Raw genomic sequence first — 20483 nt, forward strand, 5'->3', positions numbered from 1 at the left:
AAAATGGACTGACACCCACATAAAATAAAATAAAACCATGGTTTATGTGATGATGAGTTTATATAAATAAAAAACTCAGATATTTGATTTTCGTAGATGTCCTTGTCTGGACACACTTGTTTGAAAATAGGACAAGTTGTAGAAGGTTATCTCTGCAAAAACAAAAAGCATGGTCGGTGAAGCTCATCCTTATCTGACCCAAAACTCCAGCACAATCTTCCTCGTGTTTCTTATTTTTAAATGAAAATACAGTAGTAACTCATCCCATTCCTATTTTAGCAATAAGCTTCTGCACGCAAACGGACCCCAAACCCTTTCTCTTTCATCCTCCTCTCTCTCTCTCTCTCTCTGCCTCCGACCAAACCTTATTCCGATCTTTGCAATATGGCGTCCGGATCGTCGGGTCGGGCCAACCCGGGCTCCAAGGGCTTTGATTTCGCGTCTGACGACATTCTCTGCTCCTACGAAGACTTTGGCAGCAACCAGGACTCCTCCAATGGAAGCCACAACGACCCAGCCATGGGTACCAATTCCACCCAGGTTCTGAGCCCTAATTTCCTTTCAACTTTAATTAGGGTTCCGATCATGTTAATAAATCCAGTTATTATCGTTTTAGGGTTTTTTTTTCTTTTTTCTTTTTTTTACCCCAACTTTGTGCTCGCAATATTTATTTATTTATTAGAAACTGAAATTTCCTGTGGGTTTGTAATTGAAATTGAAGAGCAGGCTGCTCATTAGGGTTGCTGCTGCTTCAAATTTATAAATAAAATCTAATAAAAAAAGCTTGAATGATTTTGGAGTGAATCAATGTTTTTTGGGTGCTCCTGGATTTGGATTTAGAAATAACCTACTTAAGAACTAGAGCCTTCAGTTTGATTCCGCTAATCGCCGGAACGAAGTCCATAAGAAGAACTAAAGTTTATAGTATAAAAGCTTTAGCTATGTATTTAATGGGTTGTTAGTATATCAATTTTCCCCTCATTGATCTGTGTAAAAGTGTTTGTTTGTAAGAACAAGCTTATTCTTTAAATCTAAGAACCAGTGCAAAGGCTAAGAATTAGGTCTCATACGTAGATGGAATGGGGAAATTTCCTACTGCCTTGAAGTCTATGAAATATTATCTTACGGGTTTTGTTTAACAAGATTATTTCTTCAACCACATGACAAACCTTACTTAGTTTTCTTTTTCCTTGAGAATTCTGTTTTCCCCAGTTTTTTTTTTTTTTTTTATATCTAACCATTCATAAGAGTCTTTCACATGTCCTGCCATTATATTGTGAGTTTGGCCTAGTACACATTTTGTTCGTGAGCGACCAAATGTTTTAGATTAGAAGCATAGTAGAGACTATTCTGTTTGCTGACTAGTGACTGCTATGTGCTACCTTTACCAGGATTTTCACAAAAGTAGAATGGCAAGATCACCAATGTACACTTCTGCTGCCTATGGCCAGCCTGAAGACTCTCTCAACCAAGAAGTAATTGCTACTGTTGAAAAGAGCATGAAAAAATATGCTGACAATCTCATGCGCTTCCTTGAAGGAATTAGTTCACGGCTGTCACAGTTGGAATTATATTGCTACAATGTTGATAAGTCAATCGGTGAGATGCGTTCTGATTTAAATCGTGATCATGGGGAGGCAGATTCAAAGCTCAAGTCTCTTGAGAAACATCTGCAAGAAGTGAGTTGCAGCACTTAATTCCTTATTTACATTGAATGGTTATATGTCCAGGGTGGAATATGATTTATAGGCCTTGCTTTTGTACCAGAACGTAGTAGTCCTTTTACACACCCATTTATTGCACTGGAATGGTAGTATTGGCATTTTGTTAAGTTGCTCCATAGAAGCTTTCTTAGTTGTATAAGGATTCTCTTTGGCAGATACTGGAGGATCTTTTCTAACGCAACTCTAACGAGTACTTTGGCTATAGATTATTGTAATCCGTATGAAGTATGATGCATAGAATGTGTGGTCTTAGAAGTTGGGTTTTGAAAGAAAATTTTGTGCTCCATGCCTCTTGTTTCAGTTCTTGATTCTACTACTATGCAGCCAAGGACTTTGGAAGTTGGGATTTGTTTTTATGAATGGGAAATCAGAGCATCAATCATCCCAGACCTTTGTTTTCTCTCTGTGACTGTTTATTAGTTTTACTTCTTACAGTAGGAATAATTGATTTACAATTATTGAACTTTTGTGATGCCCATTTCAGGTCCATAGGTCTGTCCAGATCCTGAGAGACAAGCAAGAACTTGCTGAGACTCAAAAAGAATTAGCCAAGCTTCAGCTTGCACAGAAAGGATCTTCTTCATCAACCCATTCACAATCTAATGAGGAAAGAGCTTCACCACCTACCTCAGATGGTCAGAAGACTGACAACACATCTGAACATAACCAGCAATTAGCTCTTGCCTTGCCCCATCAAGTAGCACCACAACAACAGCCGGTGGCACCTCCCCCACAGGCGCCAACTCAGAATGTGACCCAACCACAACAACCCTATTATTTACCTCAAACTCAGCTATCAAATCCACCACCCCCACAACAGCATCCTCAGAGTCAATATTTGGCTTCGGATCCTCAGTATCGAACCCCGCAACTGCAAGACCCTAGAGTGGCACCACAGCCAACACAATCTCAAGTAAATCAACCACAAGTCCAACCGTTCCCTCAGTATCCACAGCAATTACCACAGCAGTTGCCTCAGCAGGTGCAGTATCCACAACAGCCCTCTGTGCAGCCCCAGATGAGGCCCCCATCAACACCTGTGTACCCACCATACCCACCTGGTCAACAGGCAAACCCACCATACCCACCTGGTCAACAGGCGAACCCACCATACCCATCTGGTCAACAGACGAACCCATCTCCTCCAGAGACTCTGCCAAACAGCATGCCAATGCAAGTATCGTATTCGAGTGTTCCTCAACCTGGTTCTGGTCGTTCTGATGCCATGCCTTTTGGATATAGCGGAGCTGGTAGAACAATGCCACAGCAGCCTCCACCTCAGCAGATCAAGGGTGCTTTTGGAGCTCAACAAGGTGATGCGTATGCCTCTGCTGGGCCTCACCCTGCACTTCCCCCAGGGAGTACATATATGATGTATGATAGTGAAGGAGGTAGAAATCATTATTCTGCTCAGGTGCCTCATTACAGTCAAGGTGGATATCCTCCAGCAAGTGCCTCTCAGACTCCACAACCAACAACAGCTCCAAATCATATGGTTCGGAATCCGCAATTCATTCGTAACCATCCTTACAATGAGTTGATTGAGAAGTTGGTGAACATGGGTTTTAGGGGTGATCATGTTGCAAGTGTAATCCAGAGGATGGAGGAAAGTGGCCAAACCATCGATTTTAATGCTGTGATTGACAGGTTGAATGTACATTCATCTGGGGCTCCTCCTCCTCCTCAGAGAGGATGGTCAGGGTAAAAAGAAAAGAAAAGAAAGAAAAAAATCCCAGTTGAGTAACAATCATTGCGTGTGTTTTTTTATTACGCATTGAATAAAGACTGATGATAGGTGTATGGTGTCCTCATATGGTTTGAGAGATACAAGGATATTATTGTATATCTGTGACTTCATTGCAAGATGTTAACGTTTAATTTATGTCAATGGTGGGTGGTTGTTCTCCTTTGCTTTCTTATATGCATTGTTGTATTAGTGTTGGGGCCTATTTTGATGGCTGCTTTATTTTTCTATTATGAGGCTTTTCTTATTTGTGCACTATTGTTGATATTGGGAAGTTATGCAGGACGTGTATCGCACTGAATTGTTATGGACTGTCAGTGTGTAGTGTTCATCGACTGAGTTATTGGTTGAAGGCCTCTGGATTCGTCTACTCTTTTGTTATCTTGTTCTGTGAGTTTTTAAAACCCTTAACCATGAAGTCTTGTGATGTGCAATTTGACTTTGAACTCAGCCAGATATAAAAAGAGCAATTTGAAATCAACGTTCCATCTTCTCTCCGAACTCCGACAGAGCTTTGTCCTAGAAAGGATGTGCTCCCTGTAAATTTCCCATCTTCCTGTGTCCAGTTTTCTATTTACTATATCGACTGTAAGAGCAGTGTTTGATATGATCCAGGTTGATCCGTTGTTAGGTTCAGTTTATCAGTAGATATAGCTAGTGTATTCATTGCTCAAATGCAGATATATACTGGAAGCGCACCCAAGACGATTGAAGATACGTATGTATCTTCCAATGCAGGTCACAATATTGTCATGCCCCCAAATGGTAGGGTTTCCAGTTGAACACGTTGGGTACATGTGAGTTGAGAAGCGCACCAAAACCCAATCAATTCAAAAGTTGCTTAGTTACTAAGTAAAAGAAGCGCGTTTGACTTTGTATTGGGATTTGGGGGTATTGGCAGGAGTAGATGTAGATCCATTCTAAACGTTAAGCAATGTCCAAAGAAAAAACGGTAACAGGGGCCCGGGACAAAGAATTGTACTATATATTATTCTGACAGAGACAATTGCGGCTTTGCGAGTCGGGAAACCCTCAAAAGAAGGAAATTAACATTTTCTTTACTTTTGACACATGGAGAAGCTTCCTTTTCCTTCGTTCTTTACCCGTTTTACGCCTACCAAAAACAGATGAATGTTCTTTATTGTTTGGGTGTTTAGGCACAGATAGAACAACAATATAGTTACGATTCGATTAAGTTTAGCCGGCAGGTACAATAATAATTTTTTTTTTCCGGTTTATTAGTCTCATTAGCCGGCCTCTTTCTTTTTTGGTTGTGGAATTCTATTGTCTACCGTCTTCGAGTGGTCTGGTGGTGCAGTACTCAATTATGTTAATTTTAGCTGATCTGTTCCATATTTGAATCTTGAATCTTGATGAATTTGATATTGAAATATGGGATTTGAGTTGTAACAAGATCTATATTTGAGTTTTGGATCAAATTTGATTTCGAGTTTGGGATCCTGTACAGGTTTATACGATTACATTTGGGATCTGGTTTGGTCAAATTTCTGATTCTAATATGTATTAGATTTTTGTACATTTTTCAGCTTTAGATTTTCTAATTTAACAGATCACATCTAGTTAGAAAATTTGGATATATGGTTTATGTACTGGCAAAAAATAAGAGAGGGAGTCCTAATTAGGTGGACATATATATTACTTCTTTCCTAAGTTGGTCATTGGTAAAGTTGTTTGAACCATTTGGGATGCTAGTTTTGAACTTGTGTTTGCATCAAGAATTTAAAGTTCTTCAAAATTATCGAAATTTCCTAATCCGTCTATACCGATATTTGAGCGAAATTGATAATATTTTCAAAACAATTTTGAAATACTATTATTCACCAATAATTATGGAAATTTCAATCAATACTCAAATTTTTTTGTCAAAATTTTCATAAATGAAAAATATTGATTTGCATCGGTGCCATGCTTAAAGGTTTATAAATCTCTTTATTATTCAGAAAAAAAAAAAAATTATGTCAAGAGTAATGACGACGCGAATTCTCAACTACTTCAAATGGACTAATAGAACTACTTGTATCCTTATTATAGAACTGACAGTTACATATCATGAGCCCATAACTCTAATCTCTATTTTCTATGGGCGACTGAAAGTCAATCGATCCCAATTGTCGCAATACAACTTTGCAACCAACATCAAGACAAACCACTTCACCCTCTTCCGTTCTATATATCAAAATGACCAGATCGCGTGTAAGGGCAATTTACCATTGCGTTGATACAAGAATTGAAATTAGATCACATAGTTGACGAAAATAACGTCATAATAAAGGTACAACAACATGACCAAGACTCATAGACCCTAGTTCAACAAAGTAGAGACTTATTTGATCCAACCAACAACGTAAAAATGAAGCAATAAGACTAAAAACAGTACAATGCCGCCAAGACCTACATCTCACAATAAGAATGGAAAGCACATTTAGGAAACACAATAAATAAAATAAAAGAGAAGAAAAAGCAAAGTTATGACCCGTCTGATTTCTGATTTCTGATTTCTGATTTCTGAACATGATTTGTCAGATTTGGTCATCCCATGATTTGGTCCCATAAAAGAAATCTAAACACGTTTTGAGCTAAATACGACTTTGCAGGGGAAAAAACTAGTCTAAATTCTAAAAGAGTAAAAGCTGTTGTTATAATTTGCAAAGACCAAATCAGAAACCAGAAAATAATAATAATAATTAATGAAAAAAGAAAGTCATTATCGTCCCCTCCCCCGGTAAAAGATTGCAAAACACGGGAGTTGAAAATTGCAACGGATTTGTCTCTGTCGTCATAAAAAATTTGTCTCTGTCTGTCCATAAAGAAGAGGAAGGAAAAGAGGCAAAAAATTCGAAATAGACGACGAGTGGGGAAAAGGGCAAGAAACGGCGTTACCTTTTCCATTTCCTCTTCCTTGTTTCTCCGACTACTACAATCCCCTTCTTTCTCTCCCGCATCCCATTCCGATTCTCTCTCTCTCTTCCTTGTTCTTCTTTTTGACCCATACCTATACCTATACCAAAAATCTAAAGCTAGAGCCTCCGGGATCCATGCCATGAGTATCCGCCAGGGTACTCCTCCGGCCCAAGCCCCCGACCCGGAATCCGAGCCCTACAACATCATCCCCGTCCACAACCTCCTCGCCGACCACCCCTCTCTCCGCTTCCCCGAGGTCCGTGCCGCCGCCGCCGCCCTCCGCGCCGTCGGCAACCTCCGCAGGCCCCCCTACGCCCAATGGCGCGACCACATGGACCTCCTCGACTGGCTCGCCTTGTTCTTCGGCTTCCAATACGACAACGTCCGCAACCAGCGGGAGCACATCGTCCTCCACCTCGCCAACGCCCAGATGCGCCTGAATCCTCCGCCGGACAACATCGACACTCTCGACGGCGCCGTTTTGCGCAAGTTCCGCAAGAAGCTCCTCCTCAATTACTCCAACTGGTGCTCCTACCTCGGCAAGAAGTCCAACATTTGGATCTCCGACCACCACCACCGCCGCGACGCCGCCGCTGACCAGCGCCGCGAGCTCCTCTACGTCGGCCTCTATCTCCTTATCTGGGGCGAGGCCGCCAATCTCAGGTTCGTGCCCGAGTGCTTGTGCTATATATTTCATAACATGGCCATGGAGTTGAATAAGATTCTGGAGGATTATATTGATGAGAGTACGGGGCAGGCGGTGATGCCCTCCGTTTCGGGGGAGAATGCCTTCTTGAATTGTGTTGTCAAGCCCATTTATGAGACCATTAGGGCGGAGGTTGAGGGCAGCAAGAATGGGACCGCCCCACACAGTGTTTGGAGGAACTATGATGATATCAATGAGTACTTTTGGAGCAAGCGGTGTTTCGAAAAGCTCAAGTGGCCTCTAGATATTGGCAGCAACTTCTTTGTGACTAATAGTAAGAGCAAGCATGTGGGGAAGACTGGTTTTGTGGAGCAGAGGTCCTTCTGGAACTTGTTTAGGAGCTTTGACAAGCTCTGGATCATGTTGTTCTTGTTCCTTCAGGCCGCCATTATTGTTGCTTGGGAGGAGAGGGAGTATCCCTGGCAGGCCTTGGAGGATAGGGATGTCCAGGTCAGGGTGCTCACTGTGTTTTTCACTTGGACTGGTTTGAGGTTTCTGCAGTCCGTACTTGATGTCGGGATGCAGTATAGTCTGGTTTCCAGGGAGACTATGGGGCTCGGAGTCAGGATGGTCTGCAAGAGCATTGCCGCTGCATGCTGGATTATTGTTTTCGGGGTCTTTTATGGGAGGATATGGTCCCAGAGAAACCTTGATAGGCGGTGGTCTGCTGAGGCAGACAGGCGGGTTATGCAGTTTCTCTGGGTGGCATTGGTTTTCATCATTCCCGAGCTTTTGGCTGTGGCCTTCTTTATTCTTCCTTGGATTCGCAATTTTATGGAGAACTCAAACTGGCCGATATTTTATGCCTTATCCTGGTGGTTTCAGAGCAGAACTTTTGTTGGCCGTGGCTTGAGGGAAGGCCTTGTGGACAATGTCAAGTACACTCTGTTCTGGATTTTGGTGCTTTCTACCAAGTTTGCTTTCAGTTACTTCATGCTGATTAAACCCATGATTGTCCCATCTAAAGCACTCGTAAAGCTTGATAATGTGGAGTATGAGTGGTATCAGCCTTTCAAAAACAGCAACAAAATGTCAGTGGGATTGTTGTGGCTTCCTGTTGTTTTGATATACCTCATGGACATGCAGATCTGGTATGCGATCTACTCCTCATTTTGGGGGGCATTAGTCGGGTTGCTTGCGCATTTGGGTGAGATTCGAAATATCCAACAATTGAGGCTGAGATTCCAGTTCTTTGCAAGTGCAATTCAGTTTAATCTCATGCCAGAAGAGCAGATGTTAAATGCAAGGGGGACACTGAGGAGTAAGTTTAATGATGCTATCCACAGGTTGAAGCTGAGGTATGGGCTTGGACAGCCTTATAAGAAGCTTGAGTCCAACCAGATCGAGGCAACCAAGTTTGCGTTGATATGGAATGAGATAATATTGATCTTCAGGGAAGAAGATTTAATTTCTGACTGCGAGGTTGAGTTGTTAGAGCTACCACAGAATTCTTGGAATGTCAGGGTCATTCGCTGGCCTTGTTTCCTTCTGTGCAATGAACTGCTGCTTGCACTGAGTCAGGCCAAAGAGTTGATAGATGCTCCTGACAAGTGGCTCTGGTATAAGATTTGCAAGAATGAGTACAGGCGCTGTGCTGTGATAGAAGCTTATGATTGCATCAAGCACTTGATACTTGCCATTATAAAAACCAACACAGAAGAGCATTCAATTGTGACAGTCTTGTTTCAGGAAATTGATCACTCTATTCAGATTGAGAAGTTCACAAAAACTTTTAAAACCACTGCCCTTCCACAACTCCATGCCAAGTTGATCAAACTTTCTGAGCTGTTGAACAAACCTAAGAAAGATACAAACCAGGTGGTGAATACCCTTCAGGCTCTTTATGAGATTGCCATTCGAGATTTCTTCAAGGAGAAAAGAAGTACTGAACAGCTCATTGAGGACGGTTTGGCTCTCCGTGACCCATCTTCTGCTGCAGGGCTGCTTTTTGAGAATGCTGTTGGGTTTCCTGATCCTAATGATGGATCCTTCTATCGGCAGGTTCGACGCCTGCACACAATACTTACCTCTCGGGACTCGATGCAGAATATTCCAGTTAACCTTGAGGCGAGACGCAGAATTGCCTTCTTTAGTAACTCCCTATTTATGAACATACCCCATGCTCCACAGGTTGAGAAAATGATGGCTTTCAGTGTTCTGACCCCGTACTACAGTGAAGAAGTATTGTACAGCAAAGAACAACTGCGTACTGAGAATGAAGATGGGATTTCTACCCTGTACTATCTACAGACAATATATGTTGATGAGTGGAAAAATTTCATGGAGAGGATGCGTCGAGAAGGAATAGCCAATGATGATGAGATATGGACAACGAAGTTGAGGGAACTCAGGCTTTGGGCATCTTACAGAGGACAGACGCTTACTCGAACCGTAAGGGGGATGATGTATTATTTTCGGGCTCTTAAGATGTTGGCTTTTCTGGATTCTGCATCAGAGATGGACATTCGGGAAGGTTCACAAGAAGTTGGTTCTATGATGCGAGACATTGGTTTGGATGGTTTGACCTCGGAGAGGTCACCTTCTTCCAGGAGTTTAAGTAGAACAAGCAGTTGTGTGAACTCGTTGTACAAAGGTCATGAAGTGGGAACTGTTTTGATGAAATATACATATGTGGTTGCATGCCAGATATATGGAACACAAAAGGCGAAGAAAGATCCCCATGCTGATGAAATTTTGTATCTGATGAAAACCAATGAAGCACTTCGGATTGCCTATGTTGACGAGGTTTCAACTGGCAGGGATGAGAAGGAATATTATTCTGTTCTTGTCAAGTATGATAATCAATTAGAGAAAGAAGTGGAAATCTATCGCATTAAGTTGCCTGGTCCCTTGAAGCTCGGAGAGGGGAAACCAGAGAATCAAAATCATGCCATTATCTTCACTCGTGGTGATGCGGTTCAGACTATTGATATGAACCAAGACAATTATTTTGAGGAGGCACTCAAAATGCGGAATCTATTGGAAGAATACAGGCGCTATTATGGTATCCGGAAGCCTACGATCTTGGGAGTTAGGGAGCATGTCTTTACTGGTTCTGTCTCATCACTTGCTTGGTTTATGTCAGCTCAGGAAACAAGTTTTGTCACCTTGGGACAGCGGGTGTTGGCAAACCCTTTGAAAATTCGAATGCATTATGGTCATCCAGATGTCTTTGACCGATTTTGGTTCTTGACTCGAGGTGGCATCAGTAAAGCTTCCAGGGTGATCAACATCAGTGAAGACATTTTTGCTGGCTTTAATTGCACTTTGCGTGGAGGCAACGTCACCCACCATGAATACATCCAAGTTGGCAAGGGAAGGGATGTTGGGTTTAATCAAATCTCCATGTTTGAGGCCAAGGTTGCTAGTGGAAACGGGGAGCAAGTTCTGAGCAGAGATGTGTATAGGTTGGGCCATAGGCTTGATTTCTTGCGGATGTTGTCATTCTTTTATACTACAGTGGGTTTCTTTTTCAACACAATGATGGTGATTTTAACTGTGTATGCCTTTCTATGGGGCCGACTTTATCTGGCTCTCAGTGGTATTGAAGGCTCTATATTGGGGGATGATACCAGTAACAGAGCACTTGGTACAGTCTTGAATCAGCAGTTTATTATCCAGCTTGGTCTGTTCACTGCCCTTCCAATGATAGTGGAGAATTCTCTTGAGCATGGGTTTCTCCAAGCTATCTGGGATTTCTTGACAATGCAGCTCCAGCTTTCCTCAGTTTTCTACACATTTTCAATGGGAACTCGTACCCACTATTTTGGGAGAACCATTCTTCATGGTGGGGCAAAATATCGAGCGACTGGACGTGGCTTTGTTGTGCAGCACAAGAGTTTTGCAGAGAATTATAGACTCTATGCCCGTAGCCATTTTGTGAAAGCAATTGAACTTGGTTTGATACTTACAGTTTATGCGGCATACAGTCCTGTGGCTAAGGACACATTTGTTTACATAGCAATGACCATCACAAGTTGGTTTATGGTGTTGTCCTGGTTTATGGCTCCCTTTGTTTTCAATCCTTCTGGCTTTGATTGGTTGAAGACTGTTGATGATTTTGATGACTTTATGAACTGGATTTGGTATCGTGGCAGTGTGTTTGCCAAAGCTGAACAGAGCTGGGAAAGATGGTGGTATGAGGAGCAGGATCATCTAAGGACAACCGGCATCTGGGGAAAGTTGCTGGAGATAATTTTAGACCTTCGCTTCTTCTTTTTCCAGTATGGGATCGTATACCAGCTTGGTATTGCTGATAACAGTAGAAGTATACTTGTTTACTTGTTATCTTGGATCTATGTGTTCCTGGCTTTTGGCATCTTTATCGTAATAGTGTATGCTCGGGTAAAATATGCAGCAAAAGATCACATTTACTACCGACTGGTCCAATTTCTTGTCATTAAACTTGCACTACTCGTGATAATTGCCCTGTTGGAATTCACAAACTTCAGGTTCATGGATATATTCACCAGTCTTCTAGCATTCATTCCCACTGGTTGGGGTTTGATATTGATAGCACAAGTATTCCGGCCCTTACTACAGCGCACTATACTCTGGGAGATTGTTGTTTCTGTGGCTCGACTGTATGATATATTGTTCGGGGTGATTGTATTGACTCCTGTGGCAGTATTATCATGGTTTCCCGGTTTCCAGTCTATGCAGACTAGGATACTGTTTAATGACGCATTCAGCAGGGGTCTTCGTATATTCCAGATCGTTACAGGAAAAAAGAAGTCCAAGACAGATTCGTGAATGAAGGTAAATTTATTATTGATCTTTTAAAGGTTTAATTATCTCCTTTCTATTATTATGCCACTTCACAGGTCACTAAACAAAATTGTCATGCTAAGTAAGCATCATGCAGTTGATAAGTATTCAGTAAGGCACAGTGCATAGTTTTTTTTTTTTTTTTAAAGAAAAAACATCTTCTTGTTATATCCAGGTCATGCTCTGCCATTGATTTTGATTGCATGCTTTCTGTGCTAGCATGAGCTGCTTGAATCTATTTCATCTTAGTCTCAGATGTCTCATTTTTAATTTTTTACCCATCAGTTTCTGGTGTGACATAGTGAATTGGTTTGCGTTTAAGAATAATTAAATGAATTAGGTCATATACGCACAGTTCATATATGGGGGCATTTATTTTTTTAACAGCTCGATGGGCTAGTATTTTGTAACTGGAATTGTGAACTGCTAGCCCAGGAATAACTATGTAAGCTGTGTAACTGTCTAGCTTTTGATATGCTGGTTGTCACATTATTAACAGCATTTTAACTAATCAGAAGTTGATCATCTTAAGGATGCCCAAATAGGCTAACAGGGCATATACCATTGAAAGAGAGCATGGATTTGGGAAAGATAATATTAGTTTAGTGCAGGAATGCTACATTATATTGGATACCTTGATACTTGTTAGTTTCAAGTGTAGAAAAGAGGAGTCTAGTTTAGATGCGAGTTGGTTTTGGATCTCCGACTACTTGCTTTTTGAGATTCTTGGCTTCGATGTTTTGGGGTTTTCATGTATATGCTCAGAGTTTCATGGAAACCGTATGGTATTATAATAATGGTGTAGATTTTTGATCTGCTTTTGGGAAGCCTGTATTTAAGCTATATTGTAATTGTCTAATGGTTCAACTATTTTTGCTATCTGATCATTGAGTGTGCATTTATTTCTGTGAATTTTCAACATTACTAAGGGACTGCATTTTTTTTGTTGGCAGGTTTGATGTAGTAAATCTCTAGAGGTTGAGAGGTTAGATTTCGATTTTGAATTGTGGAGGCTCTTGTGCGTGTTTGAAGAGGGTATGAATGATTCACATTTGTGGCTGATATTTGTTCGGGCTGGATGGTTGGCTGGCTTGATCTTCCCAATTCGAGACTTGTGTAATTAGTGAAATTATTTCTTATTAGATATATCTGATGTTGAACTGGGGGAGCATTGTGCATATGCAATTTTGTTTTCGCATTGTCTCTAGTATTGACTATAGATTAGTCTGGTAGTTGCTGGAGATTGTTACAACATTTGTTTATTCTTTTTGTCAGAAATACAGCTTCGCATTCAGTGTTGGGAGTCAGTATCCGTTTCTAATTGATTTACCTGCTATACTTTTTATTCTTGATCTGCTACGCAAAACATTCAGAACATGTTTTTGAGTTGGCTCTTTGCTCTGCTTTCTCCTTCGTTACTTTAGATTTAGGTTATGAATGATAATATCATCAACAAGATTTTGGGTTTCTGCTACAATTTCTATGCTCTGGAACATGTAAAGGTAAAGATTGCTCTGTTCTTTGATCAAATAAGAATGACTTGTATTAGATTAGGTAGGATGCTTGCATAGTTGCATTGGGATAAAGCTTTCTTAGTAGAAAATTTTGTTCTGATGGGAACAAACCAGAACTTTATGATATATTTTTTTTTAAATTTTTTTTAGGGTAAATGTGAAAATTGTTTATGGGGCATTTTGGACCGTAATTACTGTTTTGTTCTCATGATTTTTCATCTTATTTATCCACGAGTTTTTGAAATGAAGCAATTCCAAAGAAAAAAAAACATTGTCCCACCAGTCGCAGCTCTACAGTCGGGAATGGTTGACCGCTTTCCGTTGGACATGGGCCACATACGACGGTCACGGCCAGCTGAGCTGCTGAAGTTGAAAGATTGTAAATAAAAGAAATTATACATACATCTAAAGCTGGGTTGCACTGTTACACTGTTCATAGTGAATTGTCTCATTTGCCCTCGATTGAAAGTTATTTGCAGTTTTACCACTGAGATGGATATATATCCATTTCGTCCTTCTGCGGTCCTGTAACAACTGACAATCAAGAAGGATCCGGAGAGATCGAGAGACTGTGAGAGAGGTCGGTTTAACAAGTATAAAAGTGGTGGTTCCAGTGTTTTCTCAATTCCAGAAGCCACCACCAATCTTAGCGTCTACTGTTTTGAGGATTCCAGAATTATCCATCGCGATCAATCTCAATCAAAACTTGGGGTAACCTTTCGTTTTCATTCAATCATTAATTCTCTAATCTATATGAGCAAGAGATAATACTTCTAACTCTAATCTTAACAATTGGTTTTTTTTTTCTCTTCATCTTCTTCTTCTTCTTCTGGTGTCTCCTCCCCCTCCCCCTCCCCTCTTCATTGACTGATTTTTATTATAACAGACAATTGTTATTACAACAAATTTAGAAAGTAATCTTAGAATAAGACTAAGCTTTATCTGATTTCATAGAATAAGCTTTTAGTTTGCTTTGCTCATTGTTATTATTATAAGACACAATCTTTAAGAAATTAGTTTTCTACAATAAACTGAAAAAATGAAAGAAAGACCATATAGACGAAGATGATAGGAAGTCTTGCAATAGGAGGTCTTGCGTTCTTGGAATCAAAATAAGAAGGGAAGAGGTCTGTGATCGGAGATAGTGTTTTATTGATGTGTATGGTTTTGTGGTTTTGAATTGGTGGTTTTTGTTGTGCTTAAGTTTTAATTGATCTTGGTTTCTATGGGGTATTCATTTTGATTTCCATGTGTTTGGGTGTTGTTTTGTGGTTTATAGTGCTTTACTCATTCGAGAAGCCTCCACTGATATCGGTATCCACTGTTTAGCAATTTCATTCTTATCCACCACAATCAATAGGAATCAAGGCTTGGTAAGCTTTTTTCTTAATTCAATCAACGAATTTGTTTTCAACTTCTGTATTCTTTGTTACCAATAGATGATTGATTTATTTCTGTTGTCACTAAGTTTGTTCCTAATCATAAAAAATCTGTTTCTTTTTCTAACACGTTGAAAAATAACAATCTGGTATCTCTACCAAAAAACAAGGGTATAGCTAACACAGACAAGTTGAGTTTGACATGCTATAAAATCTGTTTTCTGTCGCATTCATTTCAAATTGTCCCATATTCTGGCGTTTAGTATATGATTAGCTCCCTTTAATTTTTAATCAAACATACTTCTTATAAACTAAAGACTTAATCTGATTTGTAGTTTGACATCCTAGGAACCAAGTAAAGTAGCTTCCAGCTGTACCCTTTATATCTTATTGCTTTCATTTAGTTGGTTGAATGAAAAACCTGAACGAGACCTGCTTTAGTATTAACAAAATATGTCATACTTCATTTGTTAACTACCATATACATCATTAATTTGATCAATATTTGATATTATTTCTACTATTCATGTTAGGAATCTAAGTTGGCTTGCATTCAAATTGAAATCTGATTTTGTGGACAATGGTGTTTACTTTCTTCCAGTAACATGTCCTAATTTGTTAACTAATGTGATTTGTCCTATTCCATTGTTCAATCATTTTGTCCTCTCAGAATATATATATATATATATATATATATATATATATATATATATATATATATATATATGCACTCAACTATTTTTCATATTGAGTTATAATTTTTTCTGTTTTCATTTTATGAATTGAATTTATTGTATGCAGATTAGGTAGCATTTGAGGTGTTGTCAATTGTGAAGCTGCTGCTGCTGCTGACATTCCAATTATCTTTCTCAGGTTGGTTGTCTATATTTATCTATATATTTTGAAGTCGAGCCAATAATGACACTGACAAAGATTCTTATGCCTTTAGTCCTAGATCAATTGTACATGGGATTGATTAGTTAGAAACTTAGAATAATTGAAAACAAGGTAAAAGAAGCTGCTTAGATATAAATGCACAACAAAAATTGTTTGCACTTTAATATAATAGCAGACGCCAGCTATGGCATAAACAACGAAGATGCTTACTTTATTAGTTTGGTCATAACGTAAATTCTATGAAACTTCTATTTGCTTTTACTGTGTAGGCCCAACAAAAGAGCTCCTCCTAAGTTAGTCGAACTTCAGTTGATTAACCCTTGAGTCAAGGTTCAGTTACTTTCTATTTATTTTTGTTGTTAATTTAATTATATCTCTGGATTTACCTTTATGGTTTGTGTGTGAATTTCATTATTGTTTTCTTTAGGTTTTTCTGACCTTAAAATAGAAAGGCTTCTGTTTTTTTGGTGCTGTTGATTTGTTATTGAATATAATGCTGTAAAAAATTTGATTATATTATATGTATCACTGCAGTGATGGCATCTTCGAGTAGGACGAAGCGAGTGGAAAGATTGTTTGGAGGGACTAAATGTAATAGTATGTTTTTTGCGTGGAGATGAATTGGATCAAGTTGATTCAAAGAGATGGAAAAGAAGTGAGTATATTTTCTTATGTTATTTGCTATCTGAAATGAGCATTGGTTTTATATTTGTTTGAATTCAATGAAAGTTCACTGCGTATATTGGGCTCTGGTGGTTATGGTTTGATGTTTTGTTTTTGTTTTTTATTTTTTTATTTTATTTTTTTATTATTTTGTTATTTTTATTTTTTGTTTTGTTGTTTTTTGGTTTTGTTTTGGATGGGTTTGTTTTTAAGTTTAATTTTGCTTTCGAATTGTTTAGGGAGTTCATTTGTTTGTGGGTAGCTTTTGAGTATTTGTATCGATAATGTGCACATTCTTGGTGAATTGTGAACACACTGCTTTGGGCCATATTGCTAATTAATGTTTCATACTAACTTTGATTTGTTTATCAGAATATAAGCCTTTGATTGTTTTAACAATAACTGTATTTAGGGGATGATTTGCTATTGATTCATAGAATACGCCACGGATCATAGATGCAGTGAGAATGTCTACATCTGGATTTAGTTTATGGCTTATGTGTCTTACTCAACTGCTTAACATGTAATAAGATAGAGATTTATATTTAACTGAATTAAAGAAATTAAAAGAGATGGTACTGTTTTAGCCAGAGCAGGTCTTATGAGAACTTGAAAGCAGGTGGTAACTGTATTAAAAAAAAAAAAAAAAAGTCTTTGAATGTAAAACAATATCTTCATTACTTGGTTTCTTAATGCTACTTTTTATTACTGAAATCCTCTAATAAACACTATCTTTTGCAGCATTCGATAATGCATCCAAGGAATAGCAGCCGTCAAAGACTTCTGATACACCAAGTTTCACACCAATTTATTCATTGTAATCAGAACATTTCCATTTTGTACAAACCAAACCCTTTATGTAAAATATTATGGAATACAATGTAAACAAATGAAATCCCGCAGCAAAGCGCGGGCAAATCTTTCTAGTTATATATATTGGCAAGATGCCCTATTTCATACTTAGATAAGTTTATTATTTTTTGTGAACTGCTGTATAAGTTTATTTTAATCGGAAAAAAGTCAAAAAAGAAAGTCTATACTGCTAGGAGCGGACAAAACCCTATTTGCAGCGGCGGTCAATCTCTAAAATTTCGTTCTCGTCCGGTGACATTTTGGCGTCGCCTTGTCGACGTCGTGATGTTGCCGGACGGGTGATGAATGCGATATAGTCCATAGCCTTGTGGGATTGTCGGCTTGAGGTTTTGAGTGAGTTTGGTTAACTTAGTTCTCTGGATCGACGCTCTGTGGAGGGGCAACCAAGGACATGGGTTTCCGGGCAGGCTGACGGTGGTGATGCCGACATCAAGATTCGTTGGTGGATTGCGGGCTAGGCTTCAACTTCGTTTGGGGTCGGACTGGGAGCTTCCAATCTGTCGCGATGTGGCTTTGTAGCGGTGAACCGGGTGTTTACGGCAGGGCGGTGGTTGTTTGGCGCGTCATGGCGGCTGGCTGCTAGGGTGGGTCGTCCGACGACGGACTGCTTTGCGGCGGTGGAAGGTTGCGGCGCAGGGAGCAGTGAAGAGGAGGGATGGAGAACTGGGCTTGACAAACTTCTTTGGGCCTTGGGTTGACTTTTCCCAGGCCTGTTGGGCTTCTATTTTTTTTTAGCTTGTCTATTTACAATAAAGTCCTTGTTTTTAGGACACTAAGCACGGGTGTGCACTATATGTATCTCTAGCGCCTCTAGAGTAGTACCAAAGGAGGGTTCCCGCTACCTCTACGTATTTGATTGTATAATGAGTAAGACTATATGTACGTACCACTTGTGGGTACTACCACTAGCTTCTTGTCTATCTATGTTTAATGACAGCGGAAGTGTATGTAACGGCCTATTCTGGCTTGCGATGAATATATATTTTCCTGATTCAAAAAAAGTTTATTTTAATCGAAAAAACTAATGTATAGATTTACTATAAGTTCTGCAAACTATAAAAACATATTGAATTCATGAGTTTTTAATTTAAAATAAAAAAAAATTCATGAAAATACATGAGAAACATTCTTATTCCTAGTATCCTTAGCAAGAAATATTGGGAGCAGAACCTGGCACGTTCTATAATGAGTTCACAACTGAAGCAAAAATGATTTGCTGAGAAGGAAATAAAGATATGAAATTTTTATCAAAATTGATCAATTGTTGGGTGGTTAAGGTGATTAGGGCTTTGATGCTTTTGAGCTCATGTACATCATCGTTAATCAGTCTCCTTTTTTTTTTAATAGAAGTTGATTGTTATTCAATAATCAATAGCCAATTGACCATAGCTTACAAAACTTATATAAGAATTCCGGCAACAAAATTAAAGCTAAAGCAAACTAATTAACATCATTAGGAGGCTCATATTTAAGCAAGCTTATCCAAACATGACAAAACTTCGCCTCCTTCAGAAAGAAATCATTCAACTATCCTTCACTTGCCAGTCACGCAATTGTTGTACAAGCAAGAAACTAGAAACGTCATAGCAGACTCATAGAAACTTAATCACGCTCACACATGCTTAAGACCTTAATCAAAACAATTCAAACAATAGACAGCTCATTCCCTTGCAAGTTGGAGCTTATATTCGCACCTGCATTATTGCCTTCATCGTTCTTAGCTTCTGGAGTATGCTTAATCCGTTGTCCAGAAGGACGACCCCTTTTCTTTGGAACTGGTCTCATAGAAATCAAGACCTCCACCAATTCACCAAGCTGAAATTCCCGAGGTATAAGTGCCAAACTAGGCTTAAAAACCTTCTTTTTCACACCCAAGGGTGGATGCCTTCCTGTTGGCCCAAAACCCTCAAAGTTTTCCCCATCAGCATTGAAATCCGGCCTAGCAAAGCCATGCAGCCCTAGCCCAATCAACCCAGCAGTCAACCTAATTCAAAGTTAGGGTTTCCTCTTTGATTTTCCATAGCCAAGGCTGCCCTTCTCACAGCCGCCGAACCCAATCCTAGTACCAATTTTCCAGCATCTTCCAGCGCACTAATAGCGTCCGACACTCCAAGAGCCACCAATGCACCATCTCCGGCTCCATAATGTCCACAAACGCCATAGGAACTGGCGAATTCAATGTCGAGACATCCTCTTGGTCCGTCATTAGCCCGTGGTTCGACACTGCCAAAACTTGCGCCTCCACCTCCAATCTTCCATCACATATACCCCCTCCATGCCCGAAGAAGCCACAAGCCGAACACAGCCCGTGACATTTTTCATACTGGAGATAAACCAACAACGAGATTGTCGGCGAGAATTCGTATGTCTACCGCGCCCAAATCCTTTGCCGAATGTCCTGTACCACACAGATCCTTTGAATCGAATCCTTAATGCTGCATCGCCCCCTAATCAACCCTAATGAAGGACCCCAACGCTAGTCCAATTAGGGTTAAGGCCTTCTCGTTGTGCATAGCAATACGCAACCCCTTTATCGCCACCCAAACCTCAAGGAGGTACAGCGGCGCCACATCGAGAGCAGAGATGTCGTCATAGTCAGCTAGCAGCAACATAGAGTTATTGTAGAATAATGGACCCTTAGCAAGGACCTGATTCTTCACCTCCCTATCCTTCAATTGGAAGACAAAGATATCCTCCTCCTCTTGCCGGATCTAAACTCTTTAATCCCCAGACATTGGAGATCGCCGCCGAGAACAACGGGATCACCACTACCTTCTTTGACAACACATAGGTAGAAAAATGAGTCTTGGATAGCTTCATCTCCTCCATCAAGGCTCACAATGGCCTCCTCTGATAGCGTAGGAGGGGCCATCACTCTCTCCTCCGCCATCACGTCACAAATCTAGATCAATTAGGTGGCTAGGGCAAAAGAAACCCTAGCAGAGCAAAAGTCGACATTGCTAGCAACTATAGCTAGTTGATAATGATAGTATCATAAGTACAAATGATAATCGAACAGTGAGTAGCGGTATTGTTATCACAATTGATCATTGATCATTCCAATAGTATAATATTTTTCAATAATTAATAAGTTTTATTCTTAATCTCCAAAAAAAAAAAATACTGAATGTGGATGGCTAAAAAATTCATAATTAAAGAAGAAATAGCAAACACAATATTCACACTCCCCATTTTACAATCCACACTCAATTTTTTTTTTTAATATCTGAACATCACATGTTTGTAATCCACACTCTAAAAGAACAAAACTTATGAGTTATGATACTAAAGAAA

General features: G+C 39.7%; 2 protein-coding genes, 1 long non-coding RNA gene and 1 other non-coding gene across 7 annotated transcripts; all 4 read left to right on the forward strand.

Moving 5' to 3' along the window:
* The first annotated feature begins 203 nt into the window (after positions 1 to 203).
* Positions 204 to 3643, forward strand: LOC133724772 (uncharacterized). Its single transcript, XM_062151620.1, has 3 exons — positions 204 to 540; positions 1392 to 1679; positions 2209 to 3643. Exons 1-3 carry the CDS (start codon positions 385 to 387, stop codon positions 3427 to 3429), a joined length of 1665 nt encoding a protein of 554 aa, XP_062007604.1. The 5' UTR covers positions 204 to 384; the 3' UTR covers positions 3430 to 3643.
* A 2662-nt stretch (positions 3644 to 6305) lies between these two features.
* On the forward strand, positions 6306 to 13170 carry LOC133724773 (callose synthase 12-like). The gene is made up of 2 exons (XM_062151621.1): positions 6306 to 11854; positions 12817 to 13170. The coding sequence occupies exon 1, from the start codon at positions 6530 to 6532 to the stop codon at positions 11846 to 11848; it is 5319 nt and encodes a 1772-aa protein (XP_062007605.1). The 5' UTR covers positions 6306 to 6529; the 3' UTR covers positions 11849 to 11854; positions 12817 to 13170.
* LOC133727568 (small nucleolar RNA J33) lies at positions 9486 to 9565 on the forward strand. The gene has a single exon (XR_009855250.1). It is a non-coding gene; the product is annotated as a small nucleolar RNA J33 (small nucleolar RNA).
* A 748-nt stretch (positions 13171 to 13918) lies between the features above and the next one.
* LOC133724774 (uncharacterized) lies at positions 13919 to 17244 on the forward strand. Of its 4 annotated transcripts, none has more exons than XR_009853989.1 (6): positions 13919 to 14088; positions 14657 to 14750; positions 15558 to 15629; positions 15923 to 15983; positions 16188 to 16308; positions 17058 to 17244. It is a non-coding gene; the product is annotated as an uncharacterized LOC133724774 (long non-coding RNA). The 4 variants fall into 4 exon arrangements; XR_009853992.1 differs by lacking the exon at positions 13919 to 14088 and adding an exon at positions 14158 to 14172; XR_009853990.1 differs by lacking the exon at positions 13919 to 14088 and adding an exon at positions 14228 to 14536.
* Positions 17245 to 20483: the final 3239 nt, after the last annotated feature.

This window comes from Rosa rugosa, chromosome 1 (assembly GCF_958449725.1).
Source record: "Rosa rugosa chromosome 1, drRosRugo1.1, whole genome shotgun sequence".
Lineage (NCBI taxonomy): Eukaryota > Viridiplantae > Streptophyta > Magnoliopsida > Rosales > Rosaceae > Rosa > Rosa rugosa.

Excerpts from the sequence above, each read along its gene's own strand:
- LOC133724772 (XM_062151620.1), top strand. The coding sequence starts at position 385 with ATGGCGTCCGGATCGTCGGGTCGGGCCAACCCGGGCTCCAAGGGCTTT. Across the intron at positions 541-1,391 it reads TGGGTACCAATTCCACCCAG|GATTTTCACAAAAGTAGAAT; the intron begins GTTCTGAGCCCT and ends TACCTTTACCAG. Across the intron at positions 1,680-2,208 it reads TTGAGAAACATCTGCAAGAA|GTCCATAGGTCTGTCCAGAT; the intron begins GTGAGTTGCAGC and ends TGCCCATTTCAG.
- LOC133724773 (XM_062151621.1), top strand. The coding sequence starts at position 6,530 with ATGAGTATCCGCCAGGGTACTCCTCCGGCCCAAGCCCCCGACCCGGAA.